Source organism: Spinacia oleracea, chromosome 3, assembly GCF_020520425.1.
Source record: "Spinacia oleracea cultivar Varoflay chromosome 3, BTI_SOV_V1, whole genome shotgun sequence".
Classification (NCBI taxonomy): domain Eukaryota; kingdom Viridiplantae; phylum Streptophyta; class Magnoliopsida; order Caryophyllales; family Amaranthaceae; genus Spinacia; species Spinacia oleracea.
Window position 1 is genome coordinate 158,406,253 of NC_079489.1, and position 18,827 is coordinate 158,425,079.

The 18,827-nt window shown below is 38.0% G+C and overlaps 1 protein-coding gene across 1 annotated transcript; it reads left to right on the plus strand.

The window, feature by feature from the left end:
- Positions 1–1,468: 1,468 nt before the first annotated feature.
- On the plus strand, positions 1,469–18,318 carry LOC110791630 (uncharacterized). The gene is made up of 9 exons (XM_021996397.2): positions 1,469–1,692; positions 3,437–3,485; positions 3,569–3,657; positions 3,771–3,827; positions 3,976–4,038; positions 4,167–4,232; positions 16,637–16,723; positions 17,192–17,285; positions 17,695–18,318. The coding sequence occupies exons 1-9, from the start codon at positions 1,588–1,590 to the stop codon at positions 18,198–18,200; spliced, it is 1,116 nt and encodes a 371-aa protein (XP_021852089.1). The 5' UTR covers positions 1,469–1,587; the 3' UTR covers positions 18,201–18,318.
- The last annotated feature ends 509 nt before the right edge of the window (positions 18,319–18,827 follow it).

Genomic DNA, 18,827 nt, shown 5'->3' on the forward strand with positions numbered 1-18,827 from the left:
ATGGCTGGATTATTTCCCAAAAGATTAAGGTGAATTCTGTCAATTTTTAACGATATACTTTCACCGCTCTCATTTACGTGACACAATTGAAATTTAGCACTGAATTGTCGTTTTAAATATTGAATTGTCGTTTTGCCAACACGCTTACAAGGACACGTGTCATCCTTTCATTCCTTGTTGTCGCTCTCCTACTCGTGGCGTTGACGCACCCTATTGATGTTGGAAGTTGGACCTTTTATGCTGATTGAAACCCAAAACAACGCGTTTTGGACTACACTTGCCGATGTAAATTACCACCTTCAGTAATACCCACTTGTACATGCGTTAATGCCCATTCTTCCTCACATTTTTACTAGATTTAATCTTCCTCGTGAAGAAATGACTTCTTCCTCATGGATGGGAGATGATGAGGAGAGTTTTCTTCATCATTTTCCCCTCGTATGAAAACTTTGAGTAGTCTAAGACTATCTAATACTTCACTTGTTGTGTTTGTGACTTGTGAGTCTAAACGAGTCAAATATTACAAATAGTACTGCTCTCTACATTCTCAAATGTTACTCCTGTTTGGGATCTGTCACTATTCACGAGTGAAGTTCAAAATTATTTCCAACATATATTTCAAAATATATTTATGTGGAATCTTGTTAACCCGCCTTGATGTATAGTTTTACAATATCTTTTTTTTTTTTTAACGTACATATTTGAATATATTTACGTTTAACCGTTAAGTTGAAGCATGTGGAAAAGTCAAATAAGATTAACATTTGAGAATGGAGAAAGTACAGGTCAACTTTGGCCACAATCATGGAGAAGATTTCTTGCGCTAACTGAACAAGGTTAACTTTGGACTAAAAAGTAACTAGACTAGTTAAACAAATCACTAGTATTTTGTTCCATTTACGTTGTTTTGACCTAATATTTCGTGGTAGTTCTGCAGGATGTAAATCTAATATAACCCATACTCCGTATCTGGTTCATCAACATTCCTATGAGAAAACTTCCTAAAACATTTTGTTTATAATCAATTAATTCATTGATAAAATATCATACTCCGCACGACATCCACATAAATCAAACAAATACGAAGTACATTATTTAAAAAACCGCCCATCAAAAGTTAAATCGTGAATCAATGAATTAGACTTTTCACCGTGCGTTGATCTAACAAATTCCAACATGACTATGCTTTTAATCACGCACGTCATACGAAGTACTCCGTACTTACCATAAAGTCATAAACACCCGAGGCATCATCTGGGCCGGGCTGGACAATAGTTAACCATCTTAAAAACCTAAAGCATCACCCGGGCTGGGCTGGACAATAGTCAACCATCTTAAATACCCGAGGCATCACCGGGCCGGGCTGGACAATACTCCGTAGTTAACAACTTAACACTTAAACACCCGAAGCATCACCCGGGCCGGGCTGGACAATAGTTAACCGTCTTAAACCCTTCGTCAAAAAAATCCCTTAATTTGTCGCTCTTTTTTCTGGGGTTTCTTTCTCAACTCTTCCCTCCCAAACATCGCCGGTAGCCGGTAATTCATCCCCGAAAATCGTCGAAGTTGAGAAGAGAGAGAAAAGGAATGACGACTCGAATAGCTCCCGGAGTAGGAGCCAATCTTCTCGGCCAACACTCTGCTGAGAGAAACCAAGATGCTACCGCCTATGTCGGTAACCTCGACGCCCAGGTTTTCCCCATTTTCACCTTCCTTTTATCTTTCCTAGGTTTTTTTGGTTCATATTTACTACTTCGATAGATTCTTTATTAGTTCAGGTTTTGAGTTTGTGTGCCGATTGTAGAATTTTCTGGGTTCATAATTAATCGTCTTTTAAGTGAGCTTAATCGAGTAATTACGGCCAAATTTTATTTATTTGTGAATGATTTTAGTGGGACTTGGCTTAATCAAGTAATTACTCTGTAATTCCGGCCTAATTTATGTATTTGTGAACAATTTTAGTGGGGCTGAGATTCTTGGTAAAAGACGATTAATTAATAACCTGGACGCCCAGGTTTCCCCCACTTTCACCTTCCTTTTCTCTCTCCTAGGTTTTTTTTGGGGTTCATTTTTACTACTTCGATTGACTCTTTTGTTAGTTTAGGTTTTGATTGTGTATGCTGGTTGTAGAATTTTTCTGGGTTCATAATTAATCGTCTTTTAAGTGAGCTTCATCGAGTAATTACTCTGTAATTCCGGCAAAATGTATGCATTTGTGAAAGATTTTAGTGGCGTTGAGCTTAATCGAGTAATTACTCTGTAATTCCAGCCAAGTTCTATGTATTTGTGAACGATTTTAGTGGGTCTGAGGGTTTTGGTATGTTTGGGTTCCTTGATTTTGATTTGTAGCATAACTGACTAGTAATCTTTTATTTTCTGCTTTTGGGGAGTACAATGCTGCAACTTGTTTGCGGGTAGTAGTACGGTTCCTGCAATTTTAGTTCGTGGGTTTTGTGCACTTCTTGAATCCTGCTCAATTACAATAAGAACTAGAGAAAAAACGGAAGCAACAGTCAGCGAATTGGTCTCTATCTAAATTAGGGTATATTGAGAAGAGGAAGGGTAAGCTGAAAATTTACGGTAGTTTGCTGAGTTTTGCAATGGTAATAGTTAAAGGGGTAGTAATAAAAGTCCAACCACTTTAATAAAAGGGAAATGAAGGTAAACGAAGGTGGTTGCATTCTTGCAAGGAGGGTGATGTGGTTGTGTTATGATGAGAAGTGGTGGTGTTGTGAGGAGAATGGATGAAGGGGGAATCTGGGATGGTGGACAACAATTAATTCCATAGCGAGGGTAACTATTCTTCATTCCTTTTCCTTTTTTCTAATTAACACTAGCTTATTCTCTTTACCACCACTTCATCCCTTGTCAATTCATCACCTCCAATCAAGTTATTATTTCTTAGTTTGACTTTTATTACCCTTTAATGCGTTACCCTCGGTCCACACGTGCCCTATTGTTAAACAAACTCTGTAATGGTTTCAAGTCCACTTTTAACAAATTGTTAAACATACTCTGGAAGGTTACAAGGTAAAAGGCAACAGGCTTCTTGCTTTTTCGGGCTGCTGAGTGCTGCTCTTCATCTGTAAAGGATGTTGCATATTGGGGGGGGGGGGGGGGGGGTTTGCGGTGACATATGGCAGGAAAATCCCAGTAGCCCACAACCCTGCTGAACTGGCCCCTAGTTCACAGGAATGTTTTTTAGGGATTCCTTAACTATCTATTTATGAGCTGTCTCTGCAGTTAAAAACAGATAATTTAAGGTTTATATTCACGTAGCCTGGTAATAGGAAGTTATGGTTTTACTCTAAGTGGGCTACTTTAAAAGTGGAATACATATTTTTCTGAGATGAGATTAACATAATCTTGTACTTGATTGAATAATCCTGCAAAAAAAACTTTCCGTTGATAATACTTGTTGATTGTTATGTTGCAGGTGACTGAAGAGTTACTGTGGGAATTGTTTGTTCAAGCAGGCCCTGTTGGTAATCTTTCTACAAGTCAATGGTTTGTGTTTCTCTTATAATTAAACATTTTATGAATAATAATTGTCTAACTTTATCTGCAGTGAATGTCTATGTGCCGAAAGATCGAGTAACAAGCCTTCATCAAGGTTATGGATTCGTAGAATTTCGTAGCGAAGAAGATGCTGACTATGTATGCCCTTTTTTCTTAGTAGCTGCCCGTGTAACTTTTGACATGGTTGACAATGATTTAGTATTAGAAATCATACTTGTGATCATGACCATATATCTTCCTCTGTAATGCAGGCAATTAAAGTTCTTAATATGATCAAGCTCTATGGGAAACCTATACGTGTAAATAAGGTATCCTGGACTTTGTTTGTCGTCATGGGATGTAATGGTTTAATGCGTTTTTCTTTTTCATATGAGGACGTCCATCAGTCCGTGTTAAGTACTCAAATCTGTGAATGCTTATATCCTAACTGATTTTCTCCCTTTCGCCCTTGTATAGGCTTCTCAAGACAAAAAGAGCTTGGATGTTGGAGCAAATCTCTTTGTTGGGAACCTGGACCCTGTAAGACCTATTATTACCTCTTTTTCAATGTTTTTTACACAAATGCTTTCTGTCACTTGCCTTTTTCGTTTCTGCAGAGTTCTTTCACAGTAATTTGACTTTGAATTCTATTTCCCTTTTTTTTGAAGGATGTCGATGAGAAACTACTTTATGACACTTTCAGTGCGTTTGGAGTAATTGTTACAAATCCCAAGGTAATGTTTAATTTAACTTGTGTAGGTTTTCCATGTAGTACTGCTCAAGTGCTCATCAGCTATTGATTTTGCAATTTCTTCTGTGATTTTTTTTTCTTTGAATATATTCATCATGGTGGATACTAGATTCCCGAGTTCCAATTGTTTATATGATCAATGTAGAAGTCTGCACTTGTCTTAATTCTATGACTAGAACATATAAATTGGATATACCTATGCTTGATATAGCTCTTGCTATCTTTATCATTCCCTGCTCTAGTGCTCTTAGTTTTCTGTCATCCGCACTAAAGCTTCAGGAAAGTATTCAATATATCTATAATTTCTTCTATCTTGAATTTTGTGCAAGTACTTCTGATGCTTGATGTAGTACTATTTTCTAGAACTTCCCTTGATCTTTTATAACATTACAATAGTTGTATTTTTAAGAAAACCATTCTTTTGGGTTCCCACCTTCAAATGGTGTCAGCTCTATCATTCTATGCAGTGTCCGTTACAACAATTGGACCTTGTAAAGAGGTGGTTTCTACTAGACCTTTGATTGAAAAGGCCGTTTGACCGCAGTTTCCAAAAGTGTTGGAGAATGCAGTTAGAGAGTAACTTATCTATTACGTAATGTAGTTTTGAACATAACCATTTCTTTTAAGGAGGTGCCTTCGTAAGAATTGTAACCCTCACCCCCTTAAATAAAAAGTGATGTTTTTTGTTATTTTTTGTTTTTTTATATACTCTTAAACTAGAAGGTAGAAATAGTGGTTAGTGATACAACAACAACAACCATACCGTAGTCCCAAAATGATTGGGGCCAACTAACATGAACTGACCATAAGGAACCGCTTGCTAATTGTAAAGTAAGAAAAAAGGTTATTTTAAGGAGAGTAAACACGAGATAGGCCTATTTGAAGAAAAGGCGTGACTATGTTTTGATAAAAAAGACTTAGAAAAAGAGAGAAGGTTGCAAAGAAAATAGAAAAAGAAAAAAAGAGAAAGAGAGGAAAAATAAGTCATTTGAGTGCTCAACATGTATTATCTCCCTCCACTCCGCCCTATCTAAAGTCATATTTTCCTAATCCCCAAAAAACTCATATCACTCTCAATCACCCTATTTCAAGTTTAATTTGGTCTTCACATACCCCTCACAATTCCATCTGTTTGCCATTCTTCAATTCTTCTAATCGAATCATTATTTGGCCTTCGTCTTACATGGCCAAACCACCTTAGTCGATTCTCCCTCATCTCTTCTCACCTCATTCCTTACCGATCCTTTCTTGCATGGCCACACATCCAACGCAACATACGCATCTTCGCCACATTCATCTTCTGAATGTAATATTGTTTCACACCCCAAGCTGGCCAATATTCTGTACCATATAATATAATACTGCAGATCTAATTGGCTTACAATAGAATTTCCCCTTCAATCTATGGGGCATGCCTTGATCACATCTAAACACTGTAGCACTTTTCCTTCAACCAACCTGATTTAATTCTATGTGCTACATCTCCATCCAACTCCCCATCCTTTTGGATAATAGATCCTAGACAGCGAAAGAAATTTGAACCTCCAACAGGTCTCCCATCTAAGGTGATCATCTTTCCTATCTCTTTGCTTCTATTACCACTAAACTTACGCTCCAAATATTATGTCTTACTTCTGCTCAACTTATAGCCGCGAGATTCCAACGTATGTCTCCGTAATTCCAACTTACTTCCCAGTTCCCACATCTTCTTTCGTTCATCGACTATGAAGCACGGGTACTTTTCCGGAGTGCCGTTTCCCGTACCGGGGACGGGTACGGTACGGGTTCAGGACGTATACATCGGAAAAACGTCCCCTGGACGACTCTTGAATGGTGGGGACGGCAGGTTCAGTAGGGGACGGCTATGGAGGTTGATGGGGACGTTTTGGGGACAGAGTTTAAAGCTGTAAGACGTACCCCTCCCTCTTCTTCCTCTATTTTTCTCAGATCTAGATCTAAAAATTCAAGCACTGAGGATGACGACGGTTCAAGCACCGAGGATGACCGCGGGGGATCCACCACAAGGGACACCGGCCGAGCCCGCGGCGACGATGATAATATCATCTGCTATGCGATCCCCGGAGGAATCTTTGGTTTTAAGAAGTCCTTTGAAAGTTGAAAGTAACAGAGGAGAAACAATCGACGACATAGCAGAGGAGAAACAATTAACGGCATAGAAGAGAGAGAAAGGGGAGAAGTAGTCAAACCCTTTAAAAGCTACATAATTATTAAATAAATAAAAAAACACTTAAAGAATTAAAGCACTATTGCCAGGTGGGACTTTTTGTTTTATTATTATAGAAGTATCTATAGAATATGTACAACTTTATTGTAAAGCATGTGACTGTGATGTTGCAGCCAACTACCAAGCCCACTACAGAGTATTACTATTTACTTTTATGTTTTCACCAAAAAAAAAAAATTACTTTTATCTTTTCATTCACCTTTTTCTTTAGGTTATCTTTCTATTAAAAATTAAGGTAATATATATATATATATATATATATATATATATATATATATATATATATATATATATATATATATATATATATATATATATATATATATATATATATATATATATATATATATTTTTTTTTTTTTTTGCCGAATCCAAACCGTACCCGTTTTTTGAAATTTTAGTTTTGCCGTTTTCCGTACCCGTATCCGTTCCCGTATCCGTATCAGTGCTACCTAGTTCATCGACACCTACAAACAACATGCATAATGGCATACTATCTTGAATTGAACTTGTCAAATCGTCCATTACTATGGAAAAGAGAAAAGGGCTGAGTGTGGAACCTTGGTGCACTCTAATCGTGGTAGGAAAGTCCTATGTCTTTCCTGGTCCGCACACTAGTTCTAGCTCCCGTAAACATGTCTTTGATAATATCAATATATTTCCGCTGCGAAATGCCTTTCCCTGTTAAAGCACTGATACAAATCTATTTGATTCATCGTAGGATAGGCCTAGAATTCTACGAATCCTTAGGTGAACCGCAAAGCAACGACTTGAGATTTAACTAGACAACGTCTAGTTTGCAAAACTCAACGAGTCTCTCTACAGTATCTGAATAGAATTGTCAGATAACTCTTTCTTTTATTAATTCTTAACGCAAAAACTGATACAAAATTCTATGTGAGTTACACCATATATATAGGTGTATACAATACTCTAATTCTACTCTAACTAGGAATACTGTGCTCCAGGAATCCTAATAGGATATAAAATAAAGTAAATAATAAAATAACTAGTAAACTAGCTTAGTCCTACACGGTTTAGGACTATTGCTTCAGGTGAATCCAATTAAGACAAGTGACAAACTTAACTCCATTGTCTTGTAACTTGAACCCAAGTGAATCCAAACCAAGAACAATTGGTTCCATAGTCCCAATAAGTTCTTGTGTCAAGCCCTAAGAAATTTATTTCTTCCACTCCTGGTAGATCTTACTTGGTAAGTTGAATCTCATCATTCTCCCCTTCTTTACAAGAATTTGCACTTAAATTCTCATCATCTAGGTAAGGGTTCAAATCTCCCACATAAATGTACTATTTACCCCTCCATAAGTATATGGGAACTCACCGTTGTATGCATTGTCCCCAAATCTTTCCAACACCCTGAAGGGCCATCGACTCCCGGCACAAACTTGTTCTTTCTTCTTTCGGGAAATCTTTCTTTACGTAAGTTAAGCCACAATTGATCTCCGTTCTTGTGAACTTGAGGCTTTCGATTCCTATTAGCCCGCTCCATCTACTTAGCATTCATCTTTTCAATTCTAGCCTTCACTTGTTCACAAGTCTTCGTAAAAGCTTCCTGTCTACTCTTGCCATCAAAATGTGCTTGTCCCTCTTTGGTTAGTTTAGCCAAGTCAATAGGTAGAAATGGATTGATTCCATAAACAATCTGAACTGGAGAATCACCCGTAGTACTTGAAGGCGTCCCACAGTAAGCAAATTCAGTATGTGCTAGCCGTGTATCCCAATCCTTTTTGGTCTTGCTCACTAGGCCTCGAAGTAGAATACCCAATGTATGACTGGTAACTTCAGTTTGTGGATGATAGAGCCGTAGGAAAGAGTAGTTTACTACCAACTAGCTTCCACAAACTCCTCCAAAAATAGCTTAAAAACTTTGTAGCCGGAAACTGTACTTTTAGGTATCCCGTGCAAACTCACAATTTCCTTGTAGTATAGATCTGCAACATACAAAGCATCATCTGTTTTTTGGCAAGGGATAAAATGTGCCATTTTAGAGAATTTTTCTACCACAACCATAATAGTATCCATCCCTCTTGGTGTTCCTGTTAAACCTCAAAAAAAATGCATGCTTACACTAATCCATGGTGCATTCGGGACAGAAAGAGGTGTTTAAATTCCCGTATGAAAAGAACTCTTAGCCTTATGACATGTAGCGCACCGCTCCACAACTTGTTGCACATCTTTATTATTCTAGGCCAATAAAAATTGTTCACTTTGAATCTCATATGTCTATTGAATACCAAAATGACCGGCTAGCTCTCTAATTCCACATTTAGGCATGCAAAGTTTGTTTCTCTTAAAGAGAAATCCATCATTAACTGAATATTGTGCTTCTGGTTGAATCCTCATCTTTCTCGTAGTGTTCCTTTATTAAATCAGAGCCCAAAATACGAGATTCCATCATAGCAAGCAAATAATACCTCCTTGATAAAGCATCTGCCACCAACATTTTCTTTTCTTTTATACTTCGAAGAAAAGGTAAAGATTGTACAAACTCTACCCACTTGGCATGCCTCACATTGAGCTTTTGTTGGCCATGAATATGCTTCAACTCTCATGGTCTGAATGTAGAACAAATGGTTTAGGCCGGAAATAATGACTCCAATGCTCCAAAGCTCGAACTATTGCATAGAATTATTTGTCACAAGTAGAACATTTCAATTTAGCACTGTTCAGTTTCTCACTAAAATAAGCAATTGGATGCTTTTCTTGTTGTAAAACAGCCCCAATTCCAACGTCTCAATCTTGAACAATTTATCACAGTTAGGCAAATTTAAACAGAAGCATTACATAGTCTTTTCTTCACTTCTTCAAACGACCATACAAACTCACTTTTTTAGTTAATTCAGTTAATGATGTTGTAAACGAGCTAAAATCACGTACAAACCGACGATAGAAACTAGCTAGGCCTTGGAAACTTCGAACTTCATGCAACTTAGTTGGAGTAGGCCATGTAGAATAGCTTCCACCTTATTTGGATCAACTCAAACTCCATCTCCGGCTATTATATACCCCAAAAACGTGAGACTTGGCAGTAGAAACGTACATTTCTCCATTTTCCCATATAACTTTTGTCCTCTTAATGCTTCAAATACTCGTCTAAGATGATCTAGATGCTCTTCTTTTGACTTAGAGTAAATAAGAATATCATCTAAGTAAACGACAACAAAACGATTAAGAAAGGAACGGAGTAACCCGCTCATTAACCTCATGAAGGAGCTAGGGGCATTGCAAAGGGCATAACAACCCATTCATACAACCCTTGCTTAGTCTTGAAAGTTGTTTCCCATTCATCCCCTTCCCCAGTACGCATATGGTGATATCCACTACGTAGATCAATCTTAGATAATATCGTAGCTCCATACAGCTCATCCAACATATCATCTAACCTTGGCATCGGAAATCTGTAATTTTTTAGTGATATTATTCACCGCCCAACTGTCAACATTGTCAACATATTCACCAGGTACCATCTTTCTTGGGAACATGAAGAGCCGGTGCCGCACATGGGCGTGAAAAAAGAGGGAACATGAAAACAAAATAGGTTTATTTGAAGAAAAGGTGTAAATATGTTTAAAAAAAAAAGAATTAGACAATGAGAGAAGTTTGCAAAGAAAATAGAAAAAGAAAAAAAGAGAGGAAAAAGAAGTCTTGTTGAGTCGTCGGCATGTGTTGTATAATCTTCCTCCACCCCGCCCTATCTAACGTCATATTTTCCTCAATCTACAAAAAACTCATATCACTCTCAATCACCTTCTTCCATGTTAAATTTGGTCTTCACCTATCACTCACAATTCCATCAGTTTTCCATTCTTCAATCCTTCTAACAGGCGGACCATTTGACCTTCGTCTTACATGATCAACCACCTTGGTAGATTTTCCCTCATCTTGTTCCCTATCGGTGTAACACCTATTTTTTTTCCTAATCACCTCATTCCGCGATCTTTTTTTGTATGGTCACACATCCTACGCAAAATACACATCTTTGCTATTCATCTTATAAATGTAACATTGTTTCACAACCTAACATTCTGTACCAGGTCTATTTGGCGTATGATAGAATTTCCCCTTCTATTTTTGGGCATGCCTGGATCACATGGAAATCGTGTAGCACTTTTCACTTCAACCAACCTGATTTAATTCTATAGACGACATCTCCATCCAACTCCGCATCCTTTTGAATAACAGATCCTAGGTAGCGAAAGAAATTTGAACCTTCAACAAGCCTCCCATCCAAGGTGATCATCGTCCCTATCTCTCAACTTACACTCCAAATGTTACGTGTGACTTCTGCTCAACTTAAAGCCACGAGATTCCAACGTATGTCTCCATATTTCCAACTTACTTTCCCGTCCCCACACCGTCCCCGCACCTTCAAACAACATGCACCACAGTGTACTATCTTGATGCACTCCAATGTTACCTCCTTTATACACGTCTTTGATGATGTCAATATATTTCTGCTGCGAAATGCCTTTCCTTGTCAAAGCCCACTAATACGAAACTGGTTGATTCGTCGTAGGATAGGCCTAGAATTCTACGAATCCTAAGGTGAACCACAAGGCAATGACTTGAGCTTCAACTAGACAACATCTCATTTGCCTCTACAATATTTGAATAGAACTTTCAGACAACTTTTTCTTTTATTTAATATTTAACACAAAAACAGATAAAAATCCTATGCGAGTTACACCATATATATAGGTGTATGTATTAATCTTATTCTATTCTAACTAGGAATCCTAATAGGATATAAAATAAAGTAAATAATAAAATAACTAGTAAACTAGCTTAGCCCTACATGGTTTAGGACTCTTGCTTCAGTCTTATCAATCCAATTAACACAAGTCACAAACTTAACTTCATTGTCTTGTAACTTGAACCCAAATGAATCCAAACCATGACCGTTTGGTTCCATAGTCCCAATAAGTTCTTGTTTGAAGCCCAATAATTTCTTCCGCTCGTAGTAGATCTTAATGGGGCATGTTGAATCTCATCATTCTCCCCTTCTTTACAAGAATTTGCCCTTCAAATCTCATCATCTAGGTAAAGGCTCAAATCTCCCACGTTAAATGTACTACTTACCCCTCCATAAGTATCCGGGAACTCAATTTTGTATGCATTGTCCCCAAATCTTTCCAACACCTTGAAAGGGCCATCGGCTCTCCGGAGCTTGTTCTTTCTTCTTTCGGGAAGTCTTTCCTTTTGTAAGTTAAGCCACACCAGGTCTCCTCTCTTGTGAACTTTTTTGGCTTCCGATTTCTATTAGCTCGCTCCTTTTACTTAACATTCATCGTTTCAATTCTAGCCTTCACTTGTTCGCAAGTCTTCATAAAAGCTTCATGCCTACTCTTGGCATCAAAATGTGCTTGTTCCTTTTTAGGTAGTTTAGCCAAGTCAATAGGTAGAAATGGATTGATTCCATATATAATCTCAAATGGAGAATCACCCGTAGTACTCGAAGGCGTCCTATAGTAAGAAAATTCAGCATATGCTAGCCGTGTATCCCAGTCCTTTGTAGTCTTACTCACTAGGCGTTGAAGTAGAGTACCCAATGTACAATTGGTAACTTCAGTTTGTCCATCTGTTTGTGGATGATGAGACGTACGAAAGAGTAGTTTAGTACCAACTAGCTTCCACAAGCTCTTCCAAACTTACAATTTCCATGTAGTATAGATCTGCAACGTACAAAGTATCATCTTGTATTTGGCAAGGGATAAAATGTGCCATTTTTGAGAATCGTCTACCACAACCATAATCAAATCCATCCCTCTTGGTGTTCTTGGTAAACCCAAAACAAAATCCATGCTTACACTAATCATGGTGCAGCATGGACAGGAAGTGGTGTCTTGGTGCTTATTGTCCCTAATGAAAAGAACTCTTATCCTTATGACATGTAGCGCACCACTTCACAACTTGTTGCACATCCTTGTTCATTCCAGGCTTATAGAATTGTTCACTTAGAAGCTCATATGTCTATTGAATACCAAACTGACCGGCTATACCTCCAGCATGAACTTCACGAATCAAAAGCTCTCTAAAACCCACATTTAGGTATGCAAAGTTTGTTTCTCTTGAATAGAGATCCATCATTAACTTAATATTGTGCTTCTCATCTTTCTCGTAGTGTAGCCCAAAATACAAGCTTCCATAACAGCAAGCAAATAATACCTCCTTGATAAAGCATCTGCTAGAAAATTTTCTTTTCCTTCTTTATACAATTATACTTCAGAGAAAAAGTAAAAGATTGTAGAAACTCCCACTTGGCATGCTTCACATTGAGCTTTTGTTGGCCATGAATATGCTTCAAACTCTCATGATATGAATGTAGAACAAATGGTTCTGGTTGCAAATAATGACTCCAATGCTCCAAAGCTCAATCGAGTGCATAGAATTATTTGTCATAAGTAGAACATTTCAATTTAGCACTGTTCAATTTCTCACTAAAAAAGCAATTGGACACTTTTCTTGTTGTAAAACAGCCCCAGTACCAACCCCACTTGCATCGGTCTCAACCTCAAACAATTAATCACAGTTAGGCAAAGCTCAAACAGGAACATTACATACTCTTTTCTTCACTTCTTCAAATGCCTTTGCTGCTGCCCTGGACGATACGAACTCACTTTTTTAGTCAATTCAGTTAATTGTGCTGTAAACGAGCTAAAATCACGTATAAACCGACGTTAGAAACCAGGTAAGCCTTGGAAACTTCGAACTTCATGCACATTACTTGGAGTAGGCCATGACGAAATAGCTTCCACCTTCTTTGGATCGACTCTCACTCCATCTCCGGCTACTATATACCCCAAAAACGTGAGACTTGGCACTATAAACGTACACTTCTCCATTTTCCCATATAACTTTTGTCCTCTTAATGCTTCAAATACTTGTCTAAGGTGATCTAGATGCTCTTCTTTTGACTTAGAGTAAATAAGAATATCATCTAAATAAACGACAACAAAACGATTAAGAAAGGAACGAAGTACCTCGTTTATAAACCTCATGAAGGAGTTAGATGCATTGCAAAGACCAAAGGGCATAACAACCCATTCATACAACCCTTGCTCAGTCATACAACCCATTCTTAATGCTTCAAATACTTGTCTAAGGTGATCTAGATGCTCTTCATTTGACTTAGAGTAAATAAGAATATCATCTAAATAAATGACAACAAAACGATTGAGAAAGAAACGAAGTACCTCGTTTATTAACCTCATGAAGGAGTTAGATGCATTGCAAAGACCAAAGGGCATAACAACCCATTCATACAACCCTTGCTCAGTCTTGAAAGCTGTTTTCCATTCATCCCCTTACCAAATACGCATTTGGTGATATCCACTACGTAGATCATTCTTAGAGAGGATCGCAACTCCATACAGCTCATCCAACATATCATTTAACCTTGGCATAGGAAATCTGTATTTTATGGTGATACTATTCACCGCCCTACTGTCCATACTCCCATACACATTCTCCACGTACCATCTTTCTTGGGAACATGAAGTGTCGGTACTGCACATGGGCTTTTCCTTCCTCGGACATAGCCTCTATCAATCAACTCTTGAACTTGTCATTGAAGCTCTTTAGGCTCTTCTGGTTTACACCTATAGGCTGCCTTGTTTGGATTAGTTGCTCCTCGATTGGAGGTAAACCTTAAGGCAGATCATCGGGAAACACATCCTTGTATTTTTCTGGCAACTTTTGTAATGTTGGATCTTTTGAACTAGTTTCTCCTTCAACATTCTCTCTAATAAGGACAAAATAACCCTTATTTCTGAGCTTTAATTTATTTTCAAATTCACAACGAGACAGAAAGTAGAAAGGAGCTATTCTTGCTTAAATCTTCTCTAGGAATAACTTTAGGAGGTAAAGGCCAGAATCTGAACCGCTTACCATCCTTTTGTACATAATAGATGTTCTGCTTTCCCGCGCGATTGACATTCCTTGACCACTGCCACGGTCTTCCTAGCAGCACCGGACTGAAGTTCATCCATTGGAAGTTCATCCTTGTAGTTTCCAATAGAAAAAGCCACCAAAGCTTGCTTCTTTACTCGTATAGGATCTCTATCACTCAACCAGTTCAATGGATAAGGCTTTGGACACTCTTGAATAGGAAATTTCAAAATATTCACCATCCTTGAAGCAATATTTGACAAGAACCACCATCAATGATCAAATTAAGCTCTCCCATTCACTAAGCATTATGTATATTACAGATTTTCCTTTTGGTCCTCTTGTTCATTCAACGGGGCAGCTTCTTCCCTAAGGTGTCTTCTAAGAATCATGGTGTCTTTATCTGGCTCGGGGTTCACGAACTCATGATCTTCCCATCTCTCTTCATGTTCAAAATCTGATCCCTAGTCTTCCCCTTCTTTATTACCTTCTTGGTGTGTCAAAAGAAGTCTTTCTTTCTCATCCTCTTTCTCTTGCTCTAGGAAAGCGAGCAACACCTTATGATCTTTGGCCGTGATTGAGATCTTTTGAGGACAATCCCTTAGAGAAATGTCCAAAAACTTTGGCACTTGTAACATTGCTTCTTAGCCAAAGCAGCCTGTTCTGGTCCTATTATTATCTTAGGCGTAGCATTAGGATCCCACCCAGTGTATAAAAGGTGCAAGGAATTTGGAACCAGCACCTTTTATAGTTTAGTTGAGGTGATTATGATGAGGCAGAGGCCTACAGAGGCACACCTTGAGGCGCACACCATTTTTTAACATTTGTTTTTTTACCTTTTATTCAACGGGGCGCATTGAGGCTCGCCTAAGGGGCTGGGAACTACAAATCGCCTTGAGCCTTTTTGTACATCGATCCCACATGGATGATGTACTTGATTTAGGCTCTTCTTTCTTGTATGTACCAGAATAAGCATTCTTTGGGGTCATTAAAGCTCTTTAGACTCTTCTGGTTTACACCTATAGGTAACAACTCTTTCTTTTATTAATTCTAAACAAATACAAAATTCTATTTTAGTTTTATCATATACTCCCCCCGTCCCAAAATTATAGTCATGTTTGACTAAAAACACGTGTTTTAAGAAAAGTGGAATATAGTGTATGGGAAAGTGGGAAAATGGAATATAGTGTATGGGAAAGTGGTTTAAGTAATGTCCAAATAAGGAAACAAGACTATAAATTTGGGACGTCCGAAATAGAAAACAGGACTATAATTTTGGGACGGAGGGAGTATATAGGTGTATATATTACTCTAATTCTACTCTCTAGGAATTATTCACTTTGCTCTAGGAATCCTAATATGATATAAAATAAAGTAAATAATAAAATCACTAGTAAAGTAGCGTAGTCCTACACCGTTTAGGACTCTTGCTTAAGCCTTGATCTGTCCAACTAAGATAAGTCACAAACTTAACTCCATTGTCTTGCAACTTGAACCAAAGTGAATCCATACTAAGAACAATTGGTTCCATAGTCCTATAAGTTCTTGTTTCAAGGCCAAGAAATTTCTTCCACTCCTAGTAGATCTTAGTGGGGAAAGTTGAATATCATCACCACCAAGTACTTCCCTCGGTACCTTATCATATGCCTTCTCTAAACCAATGAAAACCATATGTAAATCGTTCTTCTTATTCCGAGAGCTCTCCGTTAGTTGTCTCATAAGATGAATGACATCTGATCTTCCTGGCATGAAGCCAAATTGGTTCTCCAAAATAGTGGTTAGAGATAATTGAATTTTTTCATGTTCATAGCTAACCACAACACTGTGATAGGTGGAATAGGGCTTTGGGGTGGTTCTATTGTTTGATATAATATCCTATATCTAGATTTTTTTTTTTTGGTTTCGGAACAGAAACAGAGGGATTTGATTTAAGCCCTCGCCCCCTTACAAAAAAATTCTGACTTTTTTTTCAATATTTTATACGTCCTTAAACTAGAAGGTATAATGGTTTAGTTATATTTGAATTTTTCATGTGCGTAGCTAAAAACAGTACTCTGATAGGTGGAATAGATCTTTGGGGTGGTTCTATTGTTCGATAAAATATCCCATTTCTAGTCATTGTTTCTTATGGAGTCCAGAAAGAACAAGAGGGATTTGATTTTACACTAAAGATTATCCAATAGCTACACTTTAGATTTTACACTATGTTGATTCTTGTTAATTCTCGTTTTCAGATTATGAGAGATCCAGAGACAGGAAATTCCCGCGGATTTGGATTTATAAGTTATGATTCTTTCGAGGCATCTGATGCAGCTATTGAGGTACTTGCAGTTTTTTATGCTTTTTTCCCATCTCTGGAACTGGAGTGGCTAAGCTGAAATACCTCTCCACTCTGTTGATTTGTTTTCTGGAATAATTAGAGACCTATTGAAGTTTGTTCATTCATCGTTTCATCCTCAAGAAATAAATTTTTATATGGAAAATACGGATAAATTTTTATATGGAAAATACGGATATATTGCTTCTTTTGTTTTATATGATGACATCAGTTGAATTGTTTGACATGTTTATGGCTAGTATATACTTTCACTTGTTCTGTTATTAAGCTTTTCTAACATGTTCTTGGTACAATAAAATGGTTTTTTTTTTTTTTTTCTGGAAATAACAAGTTGGCTTCTTGATTCAAACTGATATTAGTTATAATTAGTCCTTAATTTTGCCCGTGATGCTTTGTCAGCATGCCAAGATTATGATTAGGCTTAAGCTTGACGACTTCTTTGGAATTGCAGGCAATGAACGGCCAATATCTTTGTAATCGTCAAATTACGGTATCATATGCATACAAGAAAGATACAAAGGGGGAGAGACATGGCACTCCTGCAGGTCAGCTTTCTTTACTCCAGAAGTCATCTTCGTTTGTAATCCATAATACACTAACGGCCCGTTGGTAGCCGACCATAAATTGTGTCAATGGGAATGAATTTGCATGTAATTTTGTAATGGAAATCAATATCCATTCCCATGGTAATACTTCTTCACTCAAAATTATCTCATTTTCTATATAAATTTCCATTACCATCTATTACCGCTTGAGGGTTGATATTAGGTGGTAATGCAAATTTATGAAGAAAAACACCAAGTTTGAGACAAAATTTCATTACCACAGACATCATGATGTTTATTTCTTGTCAGATAACACTTGGATTTATTCTCATTCTCACCGTTTATTACCACCTACCAAATGGGCCGTAAGGCGTAAGCACTTAACTAAGAATTCCTTCTTTCCTTGCAGAAAGAGTTCTCGCCGCAAGCAATCCGGGCACTCAAAAAAGCAGACCCCACACCTTGTTCGCAAGTGGTCCCCCGAGCCTTCCTCAAGCCAACGGTGCAGTACCTACACCTACTGCTCCACGACCTCTTGCAAATGGTGGTGCGGTCCCGCCACCCATGCCTCAATTCCGTCCTCCACCACCTCCTCTAGTAGGATCTTTCCCCCCTCCACCAATGCAGATGGGCCAGATGGCCAACCCTTGGCAGGGGCAGCAGCCCCAACAGCCACCCTCGATGCCACCACCACCGCCGCAGTACAGGCCTCTACAGCCGCCAAACATGATGCCCCCTCCACCCCCTCAGGGAGGTCAAGGTTATGCGAGGCCACCTCCTCCAATGTCAATGGGGGGTCCACCACCTGGTTGGAGGCCACCACCTCCACCTCAGCAAATGGCGCAGCAAATGGTTGGAAGGCCGCAATATCAGCAACAGTTTTCAATGCCGCCTCCACCACCTCCATCGGGTTAAGATGTTTAAATGGGAAGTCTAAATTTTGTGTCCTTGCTGTATAACATTAGGTACAAATTTATCATATGTTGAGGTACAAGTTTTTGGTGAAAACACAAATTGGTCATTTCAGATTTAAGTATGTTGTATCTCTTTTGGCTTAAGAACACCCCGATCCATTTAAAGGGGTGTTTGGTTCGCACACTGGTATGAGGTTGAAAACTCCAAAAAATTTGGGGACTCATGGGATAATACGGTAAGCAACATGACTTCTAACCTTTTGGGGGATGAAAAGTCCAAATTATTCAAAATTTCAGGCTACACATAGTTTGATAGATTAGATATACTTGTAGAAAATAGCAATGTAATCACAAGTTAGATAGATTAAACATACTTAGTAAAGAATATTAAAATTGGATGTAAAGAAAGAACATACTCCGTAATACATAGTTTTGATGGGTGAGAGAATTACTTGGTAAAGAATATTAAAATTGGATGTAAAGAAAGAACATAGTACATAGTTTTGAAGGGTGAAAGAGTCAAGTTGTTAGGGATAAATAATCGTTTGGGTCTAATAGTTTATTGGTTAGTATCATTAAAAGCATGTTAATAAAGTAAACATACATACATTCGTTTATCTTATGCACA